At 42.3% G+C, this 19,220-nt stretch overlaps 1 protein-coding gene across 2 annotated transcripts; it reads left to right on the top strand.

Moving 5' to 3' along the window:
• The first annotated feature begins 3 nt into the window (after positions 1-3).
• Positions 4-18,417, top strand: rad23ab (RAD23 homolog A, nucleotide excision repair protein b). 2 transcript variants are annotated; one of them, XM_056378086.1, is made up of 10 exons: positions 4-216; positions 2,033-2,114; positions 2,747-2,826; positions 5,013-5,479; positions 5,901-5,947; positions 7,136-7,263; positions 7,343-7,460; positions 10,904-11,085; positions 11,585-11,731; positions 16,210-18,417. In XM_056378086.1, exons 1-10 carry the CDS (start codon positions 148-150, stop codon positions 16,321-16,323), a joined length of 1,434 nt encoding a protein of 477 aa, XP_056234061.1. In that variant the 5' UTR covers positions 4-147; the 3' UTR covers positions 16,324-18,417. The 2 variants fall into 2 exon arrangements, with proteins under 2 accessions (XP_056234061.1, XP_056234059.1); XM_056378084.1 differs by having other exon boundaries at positions 10,901-11,085.
• The last annotated feature ends 803 nt before the right edge of the window (positions 18,418-19,220 follow it).

Below are 19,220 nucleotides of genomic sequence, written 5' to 3'. Positions count from 1 at the left end.
CCCGCTCCGCAGCACTGAGACAGCTGAGTCACACATGCATTTGGACCCAGTTAAATAGATATTGAGCAAAAAGAGCGGCTTCAGTCGAGAAATTGCCCCAACTCCACCGAATCTTGACCCCAGCTGCCTCTGACACCGCGTCGCAAGATGCTGACGATAACACTAAAGACCCTCCAACAACAGACGTTCAAAATAGAAATAGACCCAGAATTGACGGTGAGTAGAAGTTAACGGGGCTGAAGTAAACACGCTCAGGCCGGGAGGGAGGGCTGCCATATAGGCTGTAGCATTCGGGAATATTAGCTAACATTCAGACATGGCGGCGGTGCGGGCTGCTCCACTCTGTAAAGGACATTCTATAGTTTTTTTTTGGTTATTTAGAAAGTAAAGTTTGGTCAGTGTGACAAATGTGCAGTCAAACAAGTTAGTAATTTAGCAGGATCTCACAGTAACTGAGTTCATGTGGGGTAATGTTGCTACAGCTAGCTCGAGCAAGACCGGAACTAAGCAAGTTATCCTTTAAAGTAAAAGCCTAACATCTTTAATTCAAATACAAGCATTTCACACTTTAATAACACTTTGGCATCAGCCGTTTGACTAGCTAAATGTAATACAAATAATACAGTGGAGGTTATTGTCTGTACTCCACTGCCTGTTTTCCTCAGGACTACACTATGTATGCGCATTAAGAAGGTCTTATTCTGAAAACCCCCGACCAGAAGTGTCTGTACCTTAATTTAGCTTGATGGTGTTTGACTTGTTTCAATGTTACACCATGAATGACGATGCAATATTTTAAAAAATCTTGCCTGTTTATGTAGTAATGGGAAGACTGATCACTAAATCGCTATTAATAAAAAACCCCAAGCCTTTTGGAGCTTTCTGCAATACATAGTCATTTATATTAGGTGTATTTAACTCATAATGTTTCCTGTGTGACCATAATGACTGTAACAGTCATTGATTGGCGCCACATACACATCATAATAAGTAGAATTAAACTGCAGTACATTTTCTGTTAAAAACAAAACAAACTGATGATACTGTCTTCATTGCATCTTTTTCATGGCATAATCTACATGTATACATCACAGTTACAGTTAGTTTCTGTCTCTGCTCGTTTGGTCCATTGTTCATTTTCACTGTAGTTTACCTGTTTGCACCGTCTTGCACTCTATACTGCTCAAAACATTTACTCAACTCTAGATATATATTCCTTTACAAAAAAGGTTAAGTGCTGCTCAAAGCTAACCAGAGCTTTACTCATTTCTAGTTGTCTACAGTTAATTGTTGTAATTTGACAATTTGTAGCTTCTTGTCGTCTTTTTTTACATTACACATGTAAAAGCCCAACTAGGGACAGGAGTCAGGAATTAGCAACAGCTATAAACTCTTTGTGCAATACATTAGTTTCATGCTTTGTTTTGAAACTTTTTAAAATTGCATTGATCAAATCAATAAATAAACAAAACTAAACTTTTAAACTTTTTTACACAAACAAAAAAATCAGTAAAAACAGTGAGTCACATTCAGCTGCAAACAACAAAGGAAACTGTATGAACAAATTACACCACAACAACTAGTCTAAAGTACTCAGACTACTAATAACAATTGAGCTCACAAAAATCATTGTCTTAGAACATGGATGGTGAGAACGGGTTTTAAATTACAAGTTAAGCATTTTCAGGGCCGTGCTGTTAACCAGTCATAAATGGTCAGAGTGACGTTATCTCTCCATTTACAGAATATCCACATTTTGCTATAGTCAGCTTGTTATTACACTGTTGATTTGACCAGATATGGCTGAGTGCAGCTTTTTGTCACAGTGCTTATTCTCTGGAGAACATCAGTCTTTGCACAGTAACACATTCCCATAACATCTGACGGTAGGACTTATTTACAAAAACAACAGACCTTACACTACCCCTCTGTGATTGTGTAATTTTCAGTGATACAGTGTCACATCTGGAGTTGTTTCACTTTCAGAAGGTCTCCCACTTACATCAATGTTTGATGTGTTGATGTTTGTCAGGTGAAAACCCTGAAGGAGAAAATAGAGGAGGACAGAGGAAAAGATGCATTTCCTGCTGCAGGACAAAAACTCATCTATGCAGGTGAGACAGACTCTTCAGCTTCTTTGTATAACTGGCAGGTGATGATTATAATTCACACCAGGTAACTCAGTTGTGAAACTAACCTAAGCATGAGTCAAAGTTACTTCAAATATAAATTAAACATGTCAGTTGATTTTAAACAGAGGAGCTGTTTTTTCTTTGGTATGAAGCCACAAAGCAGCACTCCACATCGTGGCCCCCATTGATTATTTAAAAAATAAAAAATCATACTTCATACGTTGATGCTTACTTAAAACCACATTGAGGATCCTCACTGAAGCAGCAGCAAGAAAATTCATAATGCATATGAGTCAATGAGGTCATCAGAAGAAGTTGTAATATGACTGGGCTTATTATCAGTCCATGTATTTAACTTCATGGACAGGAGAATGTGTCACATCTGCTGTCAAAGTGCAGAGTGTGTATTACAGAACTTTAAAAAGTTACATCGGCATAAATAAAGTTCAGATATAAAATGTTCAGAGATCAAACGTTCACAGTACTAGAAACTGCTGCACAGGATAATAACTCTGATGTGTCTGATGTTTGATACTTTCCCTTGTTTAAAACCATCACAGCTTCTTCGTGTCATGAATCTTTTCTCATTTACTGTTTCTGCTTGAATGTCACAGGCAAAATCTTAAACGATGACACCCCGCTGAAAGAGTACAAAATCGATGAGAAAAACTTTGTGGTGGTCATGGTTACCAAGGTCAGTGTCTCCTCAGATTGTTTTTGTTAGACAGTTATGTCATACTCACTCACCGCACAGCTGCCCTGAGCTTTTATTTTTAACAGAAATACTGTTATTATCCACTAATGATTTCAATCACTTCTACTCTTCCGTTTGTGGTTGTGTTCAGCTACTGACAGTGGTAACTCATCCCTGGTAGGCTTTTAATTTGAAACATTTACCAGAACAATAGAGTTTATATGACAGTAGTTTAACAACAGTTGCAAAAAAATGAAAAGTACAAGTGATTGAAAAAAAAAAGTGAATTAGAACTGTTAAAAAGAGAAACCCAGAGCAGCAGGGTGGTGAGTATTGACAGTAAGTACAGGTGAAATGTTGAGGTGTTTGGTCCAGGCTCATGGCTGAAGCAGCTACTAACAGGTTATTTATAAATTTGTTGTCAAATGTGGTCAGAGGTTAATCCAAGTTACAGGTATGAACAAATGCAATCTATTTTAACTTTAACTATTAAAACACATATCATTGGGTCGTTCTTGTTCATATTGAAAACATCATTCAAACAATCACAGTGTAGCTGGAAACTAGCTGTGTTCAATGTTTCCTTCAGCATGTTTAATGTCCTGATTATTTATTGTGAGTCATTCTGTAACTGTTTGATACTATTTGAATATTGACTGATCACAGTGTTAGAGCCTCTGGAACCTCATTAAGACTCTGTAGTCCAAATAAATGAAGTTCAGTAAAACAGGACTTTACATCAGAGTGACTGTACTAAAGTAAATTGATGCAGATTTTTACCTCAGTTTTACAATCAGTGAAGTTGTTCCTCTTCCTCGTCTTTCTTCTCTGTGTCTGATCACTTTTGGCACAGACCAGATTCAATGAAAGCAGATTGGAGGTTTGGAACAGAGACACTTTGGCTTATAAGCAACACTCAGACATTTAGAAAAACATCAGCTGATGTGAACCAGGCCTCACAACAAAGATCTCAGAGACTGAGGATGAAGAGTTGATGAGCATGAAGCTGAAAGTGTTACAGAATTCAGATCTTCATCTGTCCATAGTCACACAAACTGTCTGTAGGAGATGATTTAGTGAAGTGACGTCCAGCTGAGACTGCAGCAGCTCAGCACGGATGATCAGTAACAAAAAAGCTCAGAGTCACAGCTGAAAGCTTAAAGGAATCGTTGGAGCTGGTTAATCACACTTGAATCATGGCGCACAGAGCAGAGTGGAGCAAAGTGGAGCAGAGCACGTTGACACTCCACAACACTGCTGGGAATTTGTTTGATGAAACTAAGGAAGATGAATTCCCAGGTTTATCCAAGTCAGGGTGTCCGTCCACCTGCTGAAGCTCAGGAGAAGCTGCTGATGCAGCAGGACAATGACCCTAAACATCAGAGTAAATATACTACAGAAATCCTCCTTCTGGATTGAGGGCAGAGCTGCTCACACCACACATGCTGAGAACATGTCTGACTGAAGCAGCTCTATAAGAAGACTTACACCAGTTCACCTGGGTCTCCAGAACTGCAGGAAGGTCTGCTTCTTTCTGCCGCTGTATTCTTCACATAGGACTGTATCAGCTAAAGTTAGCGTTTGCTCCAGTAGACCTCTGCCAAAAGAACGTTATGTCTGTTAAATGGGTCCCATCTGAAGAAAACAGCGATAGAGAGAGGCAGACTTACCTGCAGGTGAACTTGTGTAAGCCATTGCCTAGGTATGCATATCTGTCAGGCGTCTGAGTGTAAATAAATCAAGTGCTCCTTGCTTCCCCTCAAGTCCCCCCTCTCTACACCAAAGCGGTGACAGAAAGTTGAAGCTGAAAACCAGTGACACTGAAAAAGTAGTGACAGCGTAAAAAATAACTGTAACTGAAAAAAGACAGACATAAAGAAAAAAAATGAAGATTGACATTGAAAAACATCATATAACACAAAAAATATCAAAATGAAATGAGATAAGTTTGTAGTTTTTTAACGCTGTTTTTCAGTGGAACCTTTTTCAGGTCCAATATTTACGTCTGTACAATTGCAACTTTTCAATGCCGTGGTTTCCTTTTTGAGATCAGGTTTCGTTTTCAGTGTCAGAATGTTGCTGTCACTGTTAGCTGAAGTATAATATTAACAGTCTGGTCTAGTGCTGCCTCCTGTTTGGTCAGAATATCCACACCACTAATGATCAATTCTCAAATGTCTTTTCAGCCTAAACCAGCCCCTCCTCCACATTCAGCCCCTCAGTCGACCCCCCAAACAGCTTCAGCCTCAGCACCAGCCTCAGCACCAGCCTCAGCCTCAGCTACAGCACCGGCCTCTGGCCCAGCACCTGCGCCCTCGACGCCAACACACACGGTGTCTGCACCCACGCCAGCCCCACAGTCAGTGCCTCCGTCTCAATCCCCTTCCTCAGTCCCAGAAAACCCCCCGTCGGATTCTGTTGAAGCAGCAGCAGCAGAAGCAGCTCTGGACTCGAACGAAGCCCCAGACACAGCTCCAGCTGTGGCCTCAGCTGCTGCTCCAGCCTCTGCCCCAGCCCCAGCTGCTGAACCTGTTCAGACAGGCTCAGCCACTGCAGACAGCCCCACCCTTGCTACCCAGCCAGAAGAGAAGCCAACGGAAGACCCTGAGAGTCAACCATCTGCCACAGCACCAGTCCACTCTTCTGCCTCCAGGTTGGATGAAACCTGTGTTTAATGAGAGTTTAATTCATGATCTGGTCTCTCCAAAAATCTAGTTTAAATGAGTTAGGAAATCTGGGTTAGTGAGGTCAGCTCAAACTGTGAGCATGTAGCTGAGAAGAACTGTCCAGTTCAAGTAACAAGCGTTGGAAGAGCTTTTGTTTCATTGTGTTCAAGCATTGGTGATTGATTTTGGATGAACTTTGATGATCAGAGCTTCATCATCAGGTCAAACCTTTAATTTGTCCAGTATGTTGGCTTATGACTGAATGCCTCCAAAACTAACATCATCAGCCTCGCTTTGTGTTTAGCTAAGTTTAGCATGCTAACATAGTAAATTAAGTGAACATGGCGAACACGCTCAGCATTATACCTGTTAAACATCAGCATCTTTCTCTCTGTTAATTTCTCTCAGCCTTGTTGATGAACTGGGTCTCCTCGAAGAAGCAGCATCAATACTAGGTATGTACCAACATACTGGTATATTTTGCTTTCTTCTTTTTCGTTTTAACCCTTCGTTCCTGGTTGATAGAGTTTGCATCAATGTCCAGAACCAGAGCAGTCAGCTTGCTGGATCCAGAACTATTTGCTATTTCAGTGAGAGCACTTTTCTTTGATGGTAAAGGCGTCAGTATGAATCAAATGAAGTAGTTTGTATGGCGTGTCATTCAGCCATTTGTTAAGACCTGTAATGAGTGGCCACACTGAATGAAAAGCCTGCTCATAGTCATAGTCTCCTCCCCCTCCTCACTGCCTCCCTGATCTCTCCCCAACAACTCTGTGTCTTTTATGCATCTTTGTAGAGTCAACATGATGAATTGTCCAAATAGGGATAAAGAAGCACAATTGAACTTGGGTCCTCATGACCGAGAGGTCTGAAATGCAGCAGCAGCTGCCATTCCACAGTTGGACAGGGGGTTTCAGCGGGAGATGCATCCATTAGCTGCACTGCCTATCCTTATAGGGTCGCAGGGGGGGCTGGAGCCAGTCCCAGCTTACATCAGGGGTAAACCCTGGACAGGTCAAGTCCATCACAGGACTGACATATATCCACACCCATTGGCACTTTAGAGTGGCCAATGAACTAATGTGCATGTCTTTGGACTGTGGGGGGAAGCCGGTGTACCTGGAGAGAACCCACGCCGGCACAGGGAGAACATGCAAACTCCATATGTAAATATTTTACTGTGCCGCCGCTTAGACCATTTTCATGAAACAGGCTGTAGGACTGGCAGACTGAGATAGCCCGATTATGTCCAGAGCCTTCAGCATCTCAGAGCAAATCTTGTCCACTCCTGGCACCTTGACTACCTTAGCGTGGGTGAGGCTTCCCCCGAGTCTTCAGACTCTGCCCCTTCCTCAAGACATGTTGGTTTGGTTCAGGAGTTTCTCAAAGTGTTCTTTCCACTGGCCAACGTTATCCCCAGTTCAAATGAACTGTTTTGTATCAAAATATCCCAGAGGATGGACGTCCCTGGTAGCTCAGCCTGTAGAACGTGTACCACTTAGTAAGGCTGAGTTCTTCCTGCAGCGGTCTGGTGTATGTCATCCCATCTCTCTCCTTCTTTCCTGTCTCTTTCTACTTCTCTATCAGATAAAGCAAAAATAAGCCCTGTAGTGACTGTGCTACCTGTCCTGCTGTCTCCACAGTGACGGGTCCGGCCTACGAGAACCTGGTATCGGAGATCATGTCTATGGGTTATGAGCGGGAGCCGGTGGTTGCTGCACTTAGAGCCAGTTACAACAACCCAGACCGAGCTGTGGAGTATCTGCTCATGGTGAGGATTAACCAGCTTTAGTCGCTGCCCCACCTGTCTCTGTATTACTGGCTGTGTTGTAACTGTTTATGTGCTGCAGGGTATTCCAGCAGAGGCCAGTGATCTGCCACCACAAGAGCCAGTTCGACACAGTGCTCCATCTAACCCCCCCCCCCCTGCTACACAACAACCACAGCAGCCCCCAGCAGCCCCTAACAGTAAGAGCGCACATTTATTACTTCAGTGTGAGTGTGTGTGTGTGTGTGTGTTTGTGTGGGTGTTTGTGCGTGCCTGCATGCGTGTGTGTGTGCACTCCTGGGGACCCCAGGTCTGAGAGCCAGTGTGGCGAGTGTAGTGTTCTTCAGCACTTAGTTTGTCTGATTGTCATGTGGTATGGTTGCTTGTTTTCCTCACCTGCGTTTCCACCCGGGGAACTTAAGTCTAACCCAGACAGGTTCCTGCCTGCTCTGGGGGGCAGGACCTGGACATCACTCAGGAACTGTTGGGGTGGAGTCTGCTGAGCTCAATGTGACTCACTGCTCAAACATAAACCTGCTGCTATAAACTGTGCAGAGCTTTGATTACAAACTAAACAACACTTTCTAGAAGGAGGCATAGACATTATTAATAATCTTACAATTATCCACTTACTAGCTTTTTCTGGACCTTTCAACCACATCTCACAGTCTTCATCGGTAGATGGACTTTGCTCAGTTGTCATCATGTAACAGCTGAACAGCAAACCACAACATGAATGTTTGTTCTTACTGTGTGGTGGAAACACTAACTTGACTTTTAGTTCCTCAGTACCTGGAACTATTTGATGGACAATATGGACATTATACTCCTGTATGTTTAGAATGAGACAGTTACAGTATAGTAATGCTGGTTGGAAAACATATGGTTTGATTTGAATAACAACTTATGGGAATTTTCAAGTACGATTCACTAAATATGACTTAATGGAAAACATATGGTTGCTAACATGTCAGTAAGGGTCAGACAGCTGCAGAAGGTGAAATGTTTTCTGTCCCTGACATGATGTCACTGCTTCTACATCTCATTCTGAAAAGAAATTAGTGAAAGTAAAACATGTTTTAAAGAGGAGGATGAAAAAAATAAAGCACTAACAATGACATCACAGGAGAGCTTTATACAATCTGTGCCTTGAACTGACAATATTTATCTAGATTTTGGGATTGGCTCTGGCTGTTACATATGAAGGACCAAGGATGTCACAGGGGAAGTAAAAAATCATTTCCTTAATTTCATATTTTAATAGACAATAAAAATAGGAATTGTAAAAAGAATTTATAAATGATTTTATAAATATTTATATTTATAAATACATTTAATAATTCATGAATAAATAATGGAATTTGAAAAACTATTTGAAACTGCATTTTAAATATGGGAATACAGACCTGGATTTCATGAATTTAGAAATGTTTATTGAGAGTTTTATGCTGTTTTTGTAAATCAATTTTTAAATCTGAAGTATTTATTGATGGATTAATTAGTGCCACGGGTGCTCAGCTCCGAGGCACTCCTCTACAGCTAGTATAGCTGAGAGGAGTGCCTCTTTCGGGTTTATTATTCTTCCGCCAAATTTCGGCGCGTAACTCGTCCCGCAGCTTTGAGAAAACCCCGGTAATATATACATCAAAACGTGCGTCTTGATCCCGAGAGGGGGGCTATGACTTTTGGTGTTAAAATTCCAATTTTTCCCAAAGTTATTCCCAAAAAACTGGGAATAAATAATGCATTAGGAATGCATTGGAATTTTCTTTAGAAACCCACCTTTTTTCTACAAAACTTCACCTTTTTTCTGAGTCACCCAGCTCTCTCATACCTGCACGTAGAAATGTGATTCAAACTATAAAACGGAGGAAAACTTCTGCTCTCTCAAAAAGACAGGAACTGTTTTTACATAACATGTAAACTTTTCAAACTGTGAGCACTCAAAGGAGGAGTGCAAATCACTTTTTCTTCAAAGTTAGAGTGAAAGCGTCAGTTGGCTAGAGTGCGTGAAGCAGTAAAAAATAACCTTTATTTTTTTTCAAAAGAATCTCACTCTGTCTTCGCACTGATTTTACTCACTGATTTTAAGGAATATCTGAATAAAATAGAGACTGTAGAAACTTCTGGCTTCAGTGTCTGGCACGGTCTTTTCGGTTTATGAAAAGAAGTAACGGTTTTTTCATAATTTGCAGTTGTTTGAAGCCATGTAGAAGCCAAATTCTGGGCAGATTTTCACATTGCCATGGCAACGGCAGCTCCTGACCTGTGTGCGTGCGTGTGTGCGCCTAGCAACCAGATAACCAACTCTCCAAGCTCCGCTAGCTTTACATTAGCCGCATGTTAGGTCTTAAATTACATTTAGTTAGGTCTTAAATATGTAAGTCCATTTACTGCTTCCTTCGTTGCTTTTTTTTTTGTTTTGTTAAAAGAGTGAATGAAGTTGTGACGGTCTCCGCTGAGACAGAGGAGAGGAGAAGCTACTAGCCCTCTCTCGCTGTCACTTCTAGTCGCGTTGCTCTCCTCCCCAGTAATGTTAAATTTAGCACAGAAAAAAACATAATAGTGGTAATTTAAATAGCGGTTCATGGGATTTATTAACCCTCAGGGGTCCCTCTGTCCTTTTTTGGACATTTTCTTCACTTTTCTTTTTTGATTTGCTGATCATTTTGGCTGTGTTACAGCTGAAGGTATGGATTTCTGCAAGAAAGTGTCTTTTTTGACATATTTTTAAAATCTAATGTCAGTTACTGTTACAGGTCTATTATACACTGGTAACACATTTTGTACCCTCTGGGGTTCCTCGCGTCCAAAAAAGGACACACAAAGAAAATGCTATAAAATCATCATATATCAATATTTTTTTCTGCTTTTTTTGCATACATCTCTTAAACCACTTCTGTTCTGCTCAAACCTACCAAATGTTTATTAGTTTTCAGGATTTTAACCCTTTAAATGCCAGTTTGAAGACATGTTGCCTCTTGTTTTATTAAAAAAAACAACACAGAATATGAGATATTTCCAACATAATACATGATGGAGGGATGTGACATTGTTTTATATCAGAGTCTTTTATATCAAGACATTTCTCAAAACCAGAATATGATCATGGTGACTTTTGAACACTGGAAATAAATCATGTACTCATCCTGGCAGTAGCCCCCGTGGCACTCAAAATTTCCCTGGAATTTTCTAGTTGTTCATTTATATTCTTTTTACAATTCCTATTTTTTAATGCCTATTAAATATGAAAATAAGGAAATGCTTTATTACTTTTCCTGTGACATCCCTGCTCCTCCACAGTTACCTTGTTCAACTTTGTTAAATAAAGTTTTTTACGGGGAAAGAAACTGCTAGAGGAAGTGATGTCACGCCTGGGGACTGTATGCTCTTCTTATTGGCTCTCAGACCTGGGGTCCCCATGAGGGAGGTCTGCATTGGGAATGTTGCAAATCACTGATTTGACTTCTTCATGGTTACAGTGGATTTTTTATTTGATTTCAGCATCAGTTGGATTTAGTACCTTGTTGGTATAGTATTTAACTAACTGAACTATTCAGAAACTGGTTTTCCCATCTGTTTTCTATTGTATTCTGTCACACTTAAGAATAACAACAGTAACTGGCTTTCCACTCCCCAGCAGGGCCAGTGTCTGGCAGTCAGCCTCCCTCTGCCGGCGGAGGCTCTATCTCCACAGCGAACCCTCTGGAGTTCCTGAGGAACCAGCCTCAGTTCCAGCAGATGAGACAGATCATCCAGCAGAACCCAGCCCTCCTACCAGCCCTGCTGCAGCAGCTTGGCAGAGACAACCCACTGCTGCTGCAGGTACAGACGCACCACACTCACTCTGCTGCCATGGGTCTCTGCATTTTAAAAACTGATTACAGAGCAGTGAGAGTCTGTGAGCCCAAGAAATGTTTCTTATGCAGATCATGGGTATTTCTTTAAGAAAGACCCAACATTGAAAGATTGAAGGGCATTTTTGATCACTTTTGTTATTTTCTCATGAACTGCTAAACTTACTTGATTAAGAAAATGTGTATAATAAAAAAATTTAAATCTTCTCCTGAAATTTGAACCCAGTGAAAAATGTTGTTATGAAATAAGAATGTGATATTTTACATGAAAAATGAATTTAGTTCAAATACAAAAGAAACAAATAAGAAGAAATTAAAATATAAGTTTGAGATTGTGAATGATGTAGCTGTGACCAAATACATCTCACGCTAGCGAGGAGGTCAGTTTGCAGTCAGCTGCTCTGGGAGCCTGTACTGTGTATCAGCTGTATGGCAGGATGCATATTGACTGAATGTGTTATTTGCAGCAAATCACGCAGCACCAGGAGCGTTTTGTACAGATGCTGAATGAGCCACGAGGAGGAGACACGGGAGGTGAAGGTGCTGAGGCCCAGGGGTCGCCACACACCAACTACATCCAGGTCACCCCACAGGAGAAGGAGGCCATTGAGAGGGTCAGTCCACCACTAACACTGACAATTACCACTGTCTTTATTACAGTGATGGTTCAGGTTATTAAATGCGGGGTTGTGAGGTACTTATTTATAGTCAGTGCAGTAATAATAATAATGTAATAAACTAGGTCATTGCACAGGTGAGATGTTGGTCCCTGCTTCGGCCTTCCGGCCTGTCGCACCTCCTCCGGTGCCAGTGCGGGCAGCTGCAGGGTCATCAGCTGGAGGCCGCCGTTCACGGATGTTTCGTCCCCTATGCCAGTACATCTCCCGGCGGGGGGGCAGTGGCGTATAGGGACGTCTCCCCGCCACTCCCTGCAACTGCCCTTAATGGGATGTTAGCCCCCATCCACTTTCCTTCCTCCGAAGCCACAGCCAGTAGCTTGCCTTCTCGGCCTCTTCTCCCAACTCTTTCACCGCCTTCCGCAAGCTTGACCCCGTCAACCCAGCTCTGCGGAGCAGTTGGACTGCCGCCTTGCCAACAAAGCCCCTGCTTCCCACCTCCACAGGATGTACCCTGGCTCTCCAGCCAGCCTCTTGGCACTCTGCTGCCAGCTCAGAATACTTGAGGTGTTTCCTCTCGTGGGCTGCTGTCATGCCCTCTTCCCAAGGGATGGTGAGTTCGATCATGTGGACTGCTCTCTCCACTGCAGACCACATGACAATGTCTGGTCTGAGAGTAGTTGTTACGATCTCTCTCGGGAACACCAGCTGTCTTCTTAGGTCTGCCAGCATTTGCCACTCCTTACCTGATCCCAGGATGGTAATTTCCTGTGTGGGTGCTCTGCGCATCTCGCCTGGTTTAACAAAGGCAGCTAGCGCAGGCCTTGTTGTTTCCTGGGTGCGGTTCGCTGCCACCCTACATCCTTCCAGGAGCTCTGCCAACTTGGCTAGCACCTGGTCATGGCGCCATCTAAAGCGCCCCTGGGCCAACGCCACCTTGCATCCTGCCAGAATGTGCTGGAGGCTAGCCTTGGAGGCACTGGACAGCGGACAGCCTACCTCACTCCCGAACCACTGAGTAAGGTTCCGGGGACATGGGAGGATGTTGTACACTGCTCTGATCAGGAAACTCAGCCTGCCTTGTGGAGTCCTCCAGATGTCTGCCCAGCTGATGCATCTCTGCTCAGGAGCCTCCCATCTCATCCAGGCTGCTTGACTGCCCTGAGTTATAGCCTTTATGTGGAAGCGCTCCTGCTCCACTCTGGTGACCTCGTCCACCACCATGGTATTCCGCTGTCTCTTGGTGGCTTTGGACCAGAACTGTCGAGGAGCAGTCCACCCTAGGCCTGAGCGACCTGTCTGGGCCGCCCCCATCACTTCTTTGTATTGCAGGCTGGAGATGGCATTCTCCAGCTCAACAGGTGCTTTCCACTTGCGGCCTGTGCGGATCGGGACTTTTGCACCTCTTATTAAATGGTCAGTGGAGTCCCTCATCTCTAGCACAAGGCGTGTCTTCTCTTGCTTGTACCTGAGACTGATGGACTTCAAAGGGAGCTCCAACATGTTCCATCCAAAGAGGCCAGCATCTGAGAAACAGCGAGGCAATCCCATCCACCTCCCGATGTATCTGTTGGCTAGGCTGTCCATCCTGCTGACCTCTGACATGGGGACCTCGCAGGTCTTCAGAGGCCACATCACACGTTGGTATAGTGTGTGCTGGTAGCACTACACCTTGTGCTTCCCTGGGAGCTGGCTTTGGTCGATCTTCCCCAGCCCCTCGGCAAGTTGTTGTCTGGCCTGCTTCCCCATCTGTCTGTCAGACAAGTCTGCAGTGTACTGCCTCCCCAGGCTCTTGAGTGGCTTTTCAGCAAGCTGTGGAACTGGCTCTCCTCCAGCGACAAAGGTGGTCTTGTCTTGGGGCACTCCTTTCCTTATTGAGAGACTTCTTGATTTTGCTGCCTTTACCTTCATTCTTGCCCATGAGATCAGTTCATCAAACCGCTTAAGAAGTCGCGTTGTACATGGCGCCGTCTGAAGGATGGTCGTGACGTCGTCCATGTAGCTTCTTAGCGGTGGGAGCCTCTCCCCTGATGGTAGCCTGATACCTCCGACAACCTGCCTGGCCCCTCTGAGGATGACTTCGAAGGCTTTCACAAACAGGATGGGGGAGATGGCACATCCTATGGCGATTCCTCGCTCCAGCTGTTGCCATCCCGTTGTACAGCCTTCCAGAAAGCACATGTGCAGATTGTCAAAGTATCTGGCGATGATGTTTCTAACACACATTGGGACATAGAAGAAGTCCAAGGCGAAGTCAATCAGTTTGTGCGGCACTGAACCGTATGCGTTTGCGAGGTCTAGCCACACCACATGCAGGTCCTGCCTCTCCCTCTTCGCCTGTTGGATTTGTTCCCAAATAATGGAGGAGTGCTCAATGCACCCGGGGAAACCAGGGATTCCAACCTTCTGGCAGCTTGTATCTATGTATTCATTTGCCATAAGGAAGTTAGTCATTCTCCTGGCCAGAACAGAGAAGAAAATCTTCCCCTCCACATTGAGCAGGGCGATACTTCTAAACTGGCTGACGGTGCAGGAGTTTTCCTCTTTTGGTATGAACACCCCAAGTGCTTGCTGCCACTCTGCTGGCACCTCCTTGTTCCTCCAAGCTGTTCTCATGAGTCTCCACAGTACCCTCACCACTTGGGGGCAGTTCTTGTATAGCTTGTACGGAAGCCCATTTGGCCCAGGGGCTGATGCTGATCTTGCCTTCTTGATGACAACCTCCACTTCCTGCAACTTGGGTGGGGAGATGTCGAACTGTATGGTTGGTGGGTTTGGGTGTGGGACATGTCCTGGGGGGCCGAGCGGACTGGCTCGCCTGTTGTCGCTGTACTGGCTCTTCATGTAACTCTCCAGCTCCTCCTTGGAAGTGTTTAGCTTTCCCCTCCGCTTCTCATCCAGCAACTGCCATGCATACTTGAATGGATCTCTAAAGAAGCTGGTTCTCTCCTTTTCTTTCTTCTTCCTCCTCCTTCTTATTCTTTCCACTCTACGCAGCCTGGCGAGCTTTTGTCTGAGCTCGTCCCACAGCTCCTTAAGGCCAGCTTTCTCTTCAGGCGTAGCTTTCCGCCAGTTCCGGCGTAGTTGCCGCCTATCTCTGACAAGCTGCTCGATGACCATCCCCCTCCTCCCTTTCCCTGGGGCTGTGGGCAGCTTCTTCTTGACCTCCCCTAACCTCTCCTTGCACTCTTCAAAGACAATCTCACCAAACATTCTGAGCTTGCTCGCTACATCTCCTCGCAATGTCAGTTCCAACACCTGGCTCAGCTCTGCATCCAATTTCTGCCAGTGTGCCCGGTCGCTAGCCTTTGGCCACTTGATCTTACCACGTCTGCTGGCTCCTTTGCTGCTGGTTTTGTGGGCTGTACATCTGGATGGGCCCTCGCCTCCACTGGGGTCCACCTCCCTCACAGGGCTACTTTCAACTACTTCAGCCATCCCGGCACTTTTGGGTCCTGCGGCGCTATATATATAGCACTTTTCTTAACAAAGTTACAAAGTGCTTTACAGAAAGAAAAATGGGAATAAAATAACAGCAATTAAAAACAAAAGAAAAATGAACACATCATAAAACAGAAGTAAGTTATACGAAAATAGAAATTGCCCGTATCGTGGGAAAATAAAACAAGCTTTCTGATAAAATAATATTTTAAGAAGAGTTTTAAAAGATACTAATGATGCTTCCTTTCTGATCTCAGTAGATCGACTGTCCCACAGTTTTTAATCTCTAACAGCAGAGGCCCGGTCACCTTTAGTCACCAACTGAGACCCAGGAATAACCAGCACAGCACATATGGGGTTAATCAGTCCTTGATATAATTTGGAGCAAGGCCATTTAATGATTTGAAGGTAGTAGATTCAGTTCAGCTCCCAGTTTTTAGAAGCAGCAGGAGCACCGGGACAGAAGCTGAGTGATGAGCTGCTGTGGACGGGTTGATCCACAAAAAATCCTTAAAAAAATACCCACAGAAAAAAGATAATATCAGTTGTGTTTTATTTGGAATATTTTCACTTCATCTGCCGTAAATCGGCCCTTTACTTTGGAACTACATTAGGAATATGGTAGTTCAAGGGTTCACAAACTGTAGTTCCAAATAAACGGCTGATTTACGGCAGATGAAGTGAAAATATTCCAAATAAAACACACACTTAAACTGATATTGTTTTTCTTCTGTGGGCATTTTGTTAGTAGCTAAAATACATTTTTGTGGATGACCCTGTCCACAGCAGATCCCAAAAGTCCCAAAAATGTGACTTAAAGTGAATTGTTTTTTAGATAACTGCACAACATAGCGCTCTCATAAAAGTAGCATAAAAATGGATTTGATAATAGTGAGCTTAAGTACACAAACATATGATAGATAATGTGTTTACATGTATGCATAAGTGTGTGTGCCCAGTAACTGTCCAAGACACAGCTGTACTTGTGTTTTTGTGTGTGTGTAAGTGACAAGAACGTGTGTGTTGTGTTCCAGTTAAAAGCGCTGGGCTTCCCTGAAGGCTTAGTCATCCAGGCTTACTTTGCCTGTGAGAAGAACGAGAACCTGGCTGCCAACTTCCTGCTACAGCAAACATGGGACGATGAGTAACTGGACATCAGCTGACACATCACCAAGACACCAGGTCCACCAGGGATTAACAGGGACAGGAGAGGAAGACAACATTTCTTTTCACACCATGTGACTGTGGTCTGATGATGATGGTGATGATGATGACTATATTGATGATATTGATGATGATGATGATGTTCAAAGTTAGCTGTGCTGCCTCCTCTCCATTCAGCTGTGATGATCATTGTAGGAGCTCACACTGAGCTGTGCCTCACTGCTGCTACATTATTACTGCTGTCGCTTGTGCTGAGTGATCCCACTGATAGAAGTCAATATGCAACAGTCTGCATCACCTTCACAGGCCAACAGGCTTTTATTCAGTTTCCACTGCAGGCGGCTCACAGGCTGCCTGCATGACACGTGTTGAACTTAGACTACTGTACATATACAGAATACACACTACAAGAGTGTATTTCTTGTGAATACAAACATGAGAAAAACAAATTTTCAACATGTGTGTTGACAAACCCTCCATGTTGGATTTACCTGAAAGTGTGATGCAAACTGTCGACTTCACTATTTGAGAGCTAACATTGCTTTATATTAAAGTTCAGGTCTGATCATTTCATTTCTTCTGCTTCTTTTGTCCTTTGAAAAAAAATCCAAAACATGTAAAATATCTCAGACTGAGTCCAAATAGCACAGATGTAATCTTCAGTCTGTCCATGGAAATGAAAAGGCTGCAGACTGAGTATTTGAGATGCTGCTCCCCATTCGTGCCAGAAAAAGAAAAATGAGGTGAAATGTTGCAAATAATTGTTAAGATAATGACTCAAAATTACAACTATTTAAGTCAAAATATGAAATAGTAAGTGATTCTCTCATAATTTTGGCTTTGTAAGTCAAAATTTACTGTCACAAAATTTAGTCTTGGATCACAATCATTATTAATTTGGCCCTAAAATGTAAATATTTTACTTTGTTCATTTTGGCTTACCATGAGTACGTCAAAATAAAACATTTGACTTTTAACAGTGTTTAACTATCTCATCATTTTGACTCAGAAAGTTGAAGTTTTGACTTTTATCTTTTTTTGGCACAAATAGGATTCCATAGGTAAAGACATTCAGCGTGTCTGGTGTAAGTGAGCGGTTGACTCCACCGCCACAGGTATTAAAACAGTTTGCATATACAATGAATCAGTTGGGCAGTTGCAGAACATTATGATTACTTGTTACCAAGGTTTCGTGTATGTATTTAGTGGGCACATCCAGATGTAGCACTCAGCTTGAATTTATCATTCAGTGTGGAGGGTTTGTTTTGTTAATCTGGAGATTGAAGGTTTTTTTAAGGTTGATTGTGAAGTGCCACAGACTTTGTGAGATAAATTTTTGACTTTTTTTTGTTTTGTTTTAAAGAAAAATGTAGTTGTTTCTCAACATGATCACATATAGTCCACCTCCTACATTCAGGCAATCGGGTTATTTTCAGTTTGTGTCATGTCACATCTTCTATGCATCTTAAAACTGTAACAATTTGAGCCATTGCTCCTTCATGCCTTATTGGTAGTTAAAGACTTGAACACATTTTGTTTTACTGATGTTGTAGTTTACAATATAGTGTTTCAGATATCTCACAGATGAGTGTTGCAGGATTGGTAATCATCATTAGACTTTTAATTATTAATAATTTACTAGTTACAGTTTCAGAAATGGACTCAAAGGAATTGGAATAAGTTCTAGAAGCCAAAACAAAAAACGTGTTTTTTTTTTAGCATTCAGCATGTGCTTTGCTGTACTGGAAATGACTGGAAGTATTGTATCATATTGTACACAGGGTATACAGTATAAACTTTGGGGAAAAAAGGCACTTTACTGTGACTAATGCTGCTGTAGCTGTGAGGGGTTGTTGGTTGCATGAGATTGTTACAGATATTTATAGCATGGCAGTGGGTCAGGACTGATGAAAGCACCAGTATGGTGTTGCTCTGATCGCAGTTTGTCGTTGTTTTGTTTTCTTTTTGGGTTTACAAAAAAATGACTTACAACCTTAAAAACACCAGTTGAGGTTTTGCTGAATAGTTGTGAAAAACTTTTGTTTCACCATTGTGTAAAATAAATGGCTTTTACAAAGTGGGTGAGGTCAGATGATGTTTTTATCATCAATCACGTTTTCACTGTCAGGTTGTTTTAGCTGTTGTAGACAGGCAGTCAGAGTGTAGACAACATCAATTCAGTCTTTTCAGTCAATTATGCCTATAAACATTTTTTTTTAAACAAATGCAGCTCCAACAAACAAGAGCCATATATCTGGATTTGTCAATCCAGATGTTTTTGGACAACAACATGACTGAAAAGTGAACCAGTTTAAAGTGTAAAATGATTACGCTGCACTGAAGAGTTTACCCTACCGAAGCGTAATGTGTTCACTTAAGAAAAAAAAATTCTGCTCTGTTTTTCTGAATTAACCTGATCATTATCCTTATCTGAATTATTTTGTTAATTCAAAAAAACAGGATTTAAAAAATTTTTTTTTTTTAAAACATTCTCTAAAAAGTCCTCTGTTTTTCATATCAGAAATCAGTTTTTCTGAGTTGAGATAATTATCTTATCTTAATCTTATCTCAATTATCTTAATTCAGATATCAGAAATCTGACAAGATAATAATCTCAGAATTCTAAGATAATCATGTCCTAAATTCAGAAAAACAGCAGGATTTTCTTTTCTATTTGTTATTTTTTTTAAGAAAACTAAAAAAAAATCCAGTTTTTCTGTATTAACAAGATAATGATCAAGATTTCTGGGATCATTAACTCGTTAATTCATATATCAGAAATCTGTTTTTCTGACTGATGAGATAATCGTATCATTGATTCAGAAGAAGAAAACTTTTCTCTAAAAAAATCTTGTTTTTCTGAATAATTCAGATATGAGAT

The sequence above is a fragment of the Seriola aureovittata genome, chromosome 6, assembly GCF_021018895.1.
Source record: "Seriola aureovittata isolate HTS-2021-v1 ecotype China chromosome 6, ASM2101889v1, whole genome shotgun sequence".
Classification (NCBI taxonomy): Eukaryota; Metazoa; Chordata; class Actinopteri; order Carangiformes; family Carangidae; genus Seriola; species Seriola aureovittata.
Note: the sequence above shows the minus strand (reverse complement) of the source record. Positions and strands in the feature narration are given on the sequence as shown.

Coding starts and splice junctions, on each gene's coding strand:
- rad23ab (XM_056378084.1), top strand. CDS start 148: ATGCTGACGATAACACTAAAGACCCTCCAACAACAGACGTTCAAAATA. Junction 217..2,032: donor AAATAGACCCAGAATTGACG/GTGAGTAGAAGT, acceptor GATGTTTGTCAG/GTGAAAACCCTGAAGGAGAA. Junction 5,948..7,135: donor AGAAGCAGCATCAATACTAG/GTATGTACCAAC, acceptor CTGTCTCCACAG/TGACGGGTCCGGCCTACGAG.